The sequence below is a fragment of the Alligator mississippiensis genome, chromosome 11, assembly GCF_030867095.1.
Source record: "Alligator mississippiensis isolate rAllMis1 chromosome 11, rAllMis1, whole genome shotgun sequence".
Lineage (NCBI taxonomy): Eukaryota > Metazoa > Chordata > Crocodylia > Alligatoridae > Alligator > Alligator mississippiensis.
In genome coordinates, this window is record NC_081834.1 from 54,519,963 (window position 1) to 54,527,398 (window position 7,436).

Sequence of the window (7,436 nt, forward strand, 5' to 3'; positions counted from 1 at the left end):
TCCTTAATGTGGTGCTCCTGCTTCCAGCCTTGCAGTCCCTGGGTGTTTCCCCAGACACCTGGTCCAGTTTTGCAGTTACTGGGCAAGCAACTCTTTGCCTTTGACTCCCTTCTATCTGTCTCCACTTTCTGGCTTGTCTCCTCTGCTGGCCCTTAGCTTCTTGTGCCCAGTCAATTAGTCCCATCAGCTGGCCCAGTTCTCTGGACAGACCTGTCATCAGGCTTCACTGCATACAGCTGGGCTGTAGTCCCTGCAAGCCTGCAGACAGGGACAGCCAGATGTGTGGAGACAGTGCAAGCCTCCGCCAACAAGCCTGCTGCGTGCACTTTGCTTTACACTGTGAGAATGAGGGTCAGTTGGTGCAATTTGGGCAGGATGGGAGGTTTCCCAGGATGCAAACTCCTAAAGAAAAAACACACCACTTCAACTGACCATCTTTGTAATGTGCAAAGTTGGGGATTATAGGATAGACCCCACATACAATTGACAAAATCAGATCCCTCCCTCCCCCGCCAAAAAAATCTCAGTTGATGCCTGGCATAAAAAAAACCAAAACAGCTGCAAAAAAAGTCTGATAGCTAAAAAATTATTTGGTTTGGATTTTGGTTCTATACATTAGGGCTGGCTCATGAATACTGTAAAATTCATCCAGGCAGTTGACTGTGCTGGTCTGAAGTCAAGCAGGACACTTTAGATACTATTGAGAGTTGAACTATGCAACTCCCGATGCCTCCACAGTCACGATTAATAAGGAACTAGTAATGATTGACAATTCAGAGATGATGCCAAGAAACTAGAAGTCAACAGATGTAATTGAAATGTATCCAAATATTTTAACCTATGGAGTTCATTGCTTCATGGTATTACTGAGGGCAGGAGAAAAGATATAGTGTACAAGTCATCTCCTAGGTGGGGATGGAACTTTTAGGCTATTGTATGCTAAAGGCTTCCTTAAGGATATTGTACGAGTACTACAAAAATTGCTAATGAAATGTTAGATGCAACTTATTCAAAAAAATCTCAAAGAGATATACAAACGATTTAATCACCTTCAAGACTCAGAGTTAAGGCTGCAATTGGCATTGAAGTAAATATGTTTCTGCTGAAGTTTTTGGGGGCACTACTTATCTCCATCCAATGAATTAACTAACACAAAATCCAAAGGTAAAGTGTCATTCAGGCATTAACTGAAAAAGCCCAGAGAAATTCTTGGCTGCAGGAATATATAAAACAAGATATCATATGCAGTTATATTAAGGCACTAGGAGCAGGGGTTTTCAACCTTTTTAAATATACCCACAGGAGCCAGACGTACAACAGGAATTGGGGGGGGGGGGACAGCACATGGGTGGGTGAGCATGGAGCGCCACCACCTCCCAGAAGCAAAACCGGGGTGGGGCAGGGAAGCTCACCGAGCTGGAGTGAGGGCAGCAGTGCCCCTCTGTGGGGTGGGGAAGCTCACCAGGATGTTGGGTAGCGGTGGCTATCACCGCATGCAAGCTTCCCCACCCTGCAGAGAGGCACCACTGCCCTCACCTTGCCCTGGTCCTGCTCCTGGGAGGTGGCGGTGCTTCGTCCCTGCCAGCGCATGCGTACTACCTAGGACTATTCCAAGTGCCCCTGGGGGTACATATACCCCCAGTTGACAACCCCTGTACTAGAGGATACAATATGCAGATACCCATCTTGAGATCACAACTGAGCATCTGCTTGAACTCAGAAATAGGTTTGGAGTGTGTTTTAGCAGACCAGCTCAGTAGTTGGACCATCTCTATAAAATTGATGAAAGAGGTCATTACTTATGAAGACTCATGCTTCTCTGAACCAATTAGTTTCTAGGGGCACTTAACAGGGTTTCAGGTTGCATCCTATAACCCCTACATTGAAATAGTGAATTTTTAATTGCAATGCTGGGTTTTTATTTTTCTGTAAACTGCATATATATTACTGTCCTAGTGGCTGCAGGCGCCTGCTGAAGGCAGAAGCAGTGAGGGGCCCCATTCTTTCCCTCCCTCCCCGGCAGAGCTTGCCCACCTCTACCACAGCTAGGGGAGCCATTAATCTGTGCCATTAGTCTGTAAGCTCACCGCTCCCCCCTCCCGCAGCTGCACAGAAAAAAAGATCAGACCCCTCACCTCTTCTCCCTTCAACATGCTGCTGTGGCCAGTAGAACGCCTAGGGCTGCCCAGAAATTGGCTGGCGTGCCCCTGGGGCAGTGTAGGAGGGTGATTGGGTGTCTTGGCAGGCAGAGAAGGCAGTAGGAACAGTGCACAGGGCACTGCAAGCCTTGGCAGGCTTGGGGAAGTGTTGGATCAGGTGTGCCTGAGCTGGGGCAGCACCCAGCCAACTAGCAGCCTGCCCATACACCATCTGTGCTGCCTTCTCTGAGCACCAGCACACCCAGCCACCTTCCTGCCACCTTCCCACACTGCCCCAAGGGCAAGCCAGCCCAGGTGGCCCAAGGCACTCTGCCAGGTGCAAGAGCCTGCTGAAGGTAGAAGCGGTGAGAGGCCCAACCCTTTTTTTCTGCAGAATCTGCCTGCCTTCCCCATGGCTGGGGGCCTAGCTGACTAATGGCTGTAATGTTCTAAGTTGCAACATTGCAAACTGAACTACACTGGGATATAACGTAGTTTGCGATGATGCAAGCTCATTTAAAAACCCCAAAACTCATGTACGTGTACAAGCACCCTAAGGTGCCACTCTTCTAGCCCTCTGGCAGTGGGCTATAGCCCATTAACTACATAAAAATGCTTTCTTTAAGAATGCTAAGAGGGTTATAGATGTGTGACGCAAAAATAAATTATCAGAAGAAGCTAAAAAACAACTAAAGAGCTGCTGAAATAGACAACATAATTATATAAAAGAAGTCATAAGTGTTTTGTCTGACATAAACCTACTTTCAATACCAGATTTAAAAAAAAATTAACTGCACTATTTAAATGAAACTATTCCCTTAAAAGAGAGGAAGAGAGCAGGATTGTTGGTTGTAATCATGTTGGTCTAAGGACATAGGCAGACAAGGTTCTTTAGGTAGGTGTGCTATCTTTTATTAGACCAACTAAATAGTTGGAAAATTGTTCTTTCCAAACTCTTGTACAAAAACACTCTTCTTCAGGCATAGGGAGTGTCTGCTGGTGTTGTGTGCTCTCCTGGGTAGAAGGAAGAGAGCAGTAAACCTGTGAAAGAAAAGTCCTCAAAGTAGCTAGAAAAGAAGCAAAGGAAATTTGACTTTGAGGTCTTCTACATAATTGTATCCTTGTTTCATCTGGAAAATAGCTTGGGATGTCTCCAATTCTTTCACACACCAAAGAAAGAACCACTGTGCCCAAAAAAACTGGTCTGACATCTCTCCCAAGCACACAGTTGTTTGAGTTGGATATTACCAAACAAACCTAAGTTTGGAATGACATTTCTTTTATGGCAGATTTGTTTAATCAGTTTAAATCTATCGTGCAAAGATTGTGCAATTAGCATTGACTTGTACGCTAGATTAATTTTGTTTTGTGTATTATTCCACCACAACCACACATCCTCAAAAGCATTTAGGTGCCTTGCTGTTCCTTAAGATGCTCAAGTTCATTATACATATGCTATTGAAATACTCAAAAAACAGCATCCAGATGCCAGGTAACCTAAGCAGCTATCTTGCTAATGGCACCTATTTTTAGGCATGCTCTAAAAAGCCAGAAACACAGATGGATCAGTACATCTTCTACTTGTGGTGCTTCAGGAGGCTACACTGATGTAGGTGTGTTCTGGGGAGGATTGCTTAAGTTCCTGCCTCTTGAACCCTTCCACCATGCATAAATAACTAAATACGCACCGAGACATAGAAATACTGACTTCAGAGCTCAGTAATTTGTCCACTGGTGTAAGAGATAGAATCATAGAAAGAAAGAGCTGGATGGGACCTTTGGAAGTCATCTAATCCAACCCCTTCCTCAAGACGGGGACATCCCAATCCAAACCTTCCCATACAAGAGCTTGTCTAGCTTATTCCTAAAGCTTCACAAACAACTATGTCTCACAACTACAAGGGAAATACTCCATGAACATCAAAAACACCCTAAACTGCCACAGGTAAAGCAGGGGGATGAGGGCAATGTCGGTATCCTGCCAGTGCAAGGTTGTTAAATCCTTGGATTTCTTGAGTGTAAGATGATACAGAAGAATTGGCACACCCCAATCGTAGTCCCCTGCCTTGGCTGTAGCCAACACCCAATGCTTCTGAGGAAGGCGAAGGAAAAGACGTGCACACACCATGACACCTGCAGCAACAGGAGTAGGAAAAATTGCTTTCTAGCCACACATGGCAACTAGCAAAGCCTAAAATCCTTTCCACTCTGTTCTGCACCCTAGGGACAGCAAAGGACTCCATATGAGCAATGGGGGTTCAGGTTCTGCCATCAATATATATTTAGGCATTAATACAAAGATGGAATAGCTCCACAAAAGAGAAAGAGGCTTTGTATACACAATAATCAATATCTTTGTATACCCAATAGCCTGAACGTTAATGTGCACACCTTGGATATGGGATTGCATTCTGATCCAATTAGGCAAAGCAGGGATAATTTGAGGTCTCACAAATAACACAACTACTGGGTCATCTAGGGTCTCTCCCCCCCTCTTTTTCCACCAATACTAGAACCTATGATACCTCAGCAGTAGGCCTGTGCGAAGCAGCTAGTATTCGCTTTGGCATTGGGTTCGGCTGATTCGGGGGATACTGATTCAATTAGGTGATTCGAATCACCGTCCTGATTTGATTCGGCCGAATCCAGTTAGGAAATTTGGCTGCTGCCAAATCTCCTAATCAGCCAGGCCAGGCCCATCCCCTGCTTGCTCTCCCAGTTCCGCAATGGCTGCCCCGCCTGCCCCAGGTGCCAGCACTCGTTACAAAAGAAGAAAAAAAAGAGCCCCAACTCACAGGGTGCTGCTGGGGGGGGGGGGTGATTCCCCACTGCCCCCGACCACCCCCTTACTCCCCCAGCCCCACCATGGGTGCCCTGCCCAAGCCAGCTCCAGCCCTTAAAAAAATGAAAAAATCCCCACTGCTCCTGCTGGTGGGGGGTGATCCCCGCTGCCCTGTGCCATGCTCTCCTGCTTCTCACTGCAGGAGCGGTGACTTTTAGGCATTTTCTCTCTTTTTTTTTTTCCTTAAAGGGCCAGAGCTGGCCCAGACAGGGCACTGGGGGGCAGTGAGGATCACCCCCCCACCCTGGCAGCACGCGGTGAGCACTGGTGCTTTTTTTTAAAGTGCTGAGCTGAGGCAGACAGAGGTCAGAGGAGGCTGGCAGGAGTCCCCCCATAGTCCCCTTCCCCACCCCTAGTACTTACCAGCTCAGAGTCAGCGGCAGATCCCCACTGCAGCCACCGGGGACCTGGAAACTGCCTGAATCAAAGCTCTCTGAATCACTCCCAAAGATTGAGAGAGCTTTGAATTGATTCGTACCTTTAAATTGGTCCCGATTCAATTCTGTGGCTGAATTTCCGAATCAAGCTGAATCTCCTCCAAATTGAATACCACCTGAAGCTACGCACAGCCCAACTCAGCAAATGACCAGGTCTGGGTGCTTAATGTCAGAGGAGAGAGTTTCTGGCTCAGGACGAGAAGAAAGAAGGATGCAATTGCTTGGTCAGAGTAAGGCTCATATCTCCAGCCCCCTACATCAGCTTCAGTAACAAAGCTTCCCCACCTCCACTGCATTTCACTATACCTTTGTCCTTAATTTCAGCAGGATGAAAGAGGCAATGGGAGCTCCCAAGGAGAGTTCATCCTACTGGGCCTTTCTAACAACCCATACCTGGAGAAGCTGTTTTTTGTGGTCTTCCTAATCTCCTATGTCCTGACATTGTTCTGGAACCTGGCCATCATTGTGGTCTCGCAGCTGGACACCAGTCTTCACACACCCATGTACTTCTTCCTCAGCAACCTTGCTCTCCTGGACCTTTGCTCTACCACCACCATTGTGCCACAGATGCTGGTGAATATATGCAGTGCCCGTAAGATCATCTCGTGGACTGGCTGCGTGGCCCAACTTGTCATCTCCCTTGGCCTGGGTTCCACTGAGTGTGTCCTACTGGCAGCCATGGCCTATGACCGCTATGCTGCCGTCTGCCACCCCTTGCGCTACATGGCCATCATGAGCTGCAGCCTTTGTTGGCTGATGGCAATTGCATCCTGGCTGACTGGAATCACTGCCTCCATTGTGCAAATGAGCTTGACCGTTCAGCTACCCTTATGTGGGCACAATCGTATCAATGACTTCTTCTGTGAAGTGCCAGCCCTGCTCAGCCTGGCCTGTGCCGATACCTCCACTAATGAGGCTGGACTCCTTGTCGGCTCTGTGGTAATCTTGCCAGTACCTCTGGGCCTCATCCTGGTCTCCTACGGCTACATTGGTGCTGCAGTACTGAGGATCCGCTCAGCTGAGGGCAGACGCAAGGCCTTTAACACTTGCACCTCCCACTTAGTTGTAGTGTCACTCTTCTTTGGCACAGCCATCTACGTCTACATGCAGCCCCCCTCTCAGCACCCACAGCACCAGGGCAAGATAGTTTCCCTCTTCTATGGCATCATCACTCCAATGGTGAACCCCCTGATCTATACCCTGAGGAACAAGGATGTGCACAGGGCCCTTAGGAAAGCCTTAAGAAAGCAGTGCTGGATGCAGAGGACATAAGCCCCCAAAATGATGTGGAACTGGCAGGCTTTGGGCATGTGCATGCTGGAGAGAGCCCACATGTATATTTGGGACAGGATTCTAAGCTGGCTAAAGGGGAGATAGGCGAGAGGGATACACAAAGGAGGTGTACTGGCACAGTCCTATTCCCCTTTCTGACCACACTGTGGGAGCAGCAGCCGGGCACTTGGTGTTTATGAATCATGCAAGAATCCTCTTGTCCCTTCCCCTACATGCACAGAGGCACTCCCCCTCCCCCTCCTCCATTACCCACCCACTGCTGCCACTGTCCCTCTACCTCTGGCTGCCCTGCAAGTGGGCTGAACTACACAGCTGTTCCTGCTGTGCTCCAGCAGGGAGATGGGCTCAGCCCAGAACAGCAGCAGCAGGTTTTCCCCTCCCAACCCGCTCCTCAAGTGTTCCCTCTCATCCCAGGAGAAGGGTTACATACAGATGGGGAATCCACCCACTGCACCCACCACAACTGCTGTTGCTGTCCCCAGACGAGCCCAAGTCCCCAAGCTATCCACCCTCACTCCAAGACTGGCAGAGGGAGATGCATGGCAGCCATCTTGCAGTAGGGTCTCAGTGCTTCTCTTCTTCCACGCTTCTGTTTAAATGAAGACTGATCTGGGGTAAAAGGTACGTGTGCTGTGCCAGTAACTATGGTAACACCGTTGTTGCTAGCTCTGTCCTCTGCCATAGGCTGGAGGTCCTTGAGCTTTTGCTTTTTCTAGGAATATTTAA

General features: G+C 48.3%; 1 protein-coding gene across 1 annotated transcript; it reads left to right on the top strand.

Annotated features, from left to right (window-relative positions):
- The first annotated feature begins 4,105 nt into the window (after nt 1–4,105).
- On the top strand, nt 4,106–6,689 carry LOC102563659 (olfactory receptor 2G3). The gene is made up of 2 exons (XM_059714087.1): nt 4,106–4,111; nt 5,742–6,689. The coding sequence occupies exons 1-2, from the start codon at nt 4,106–4,108 to the stop codon at nt 6,687–6,689; spliced, it is 954 nt and encodes a 317-aa protein (XP_059570070.1).
- The last annotated feature ends 747 nt before the right edge of the window (nt 6,690–7,436 follow it).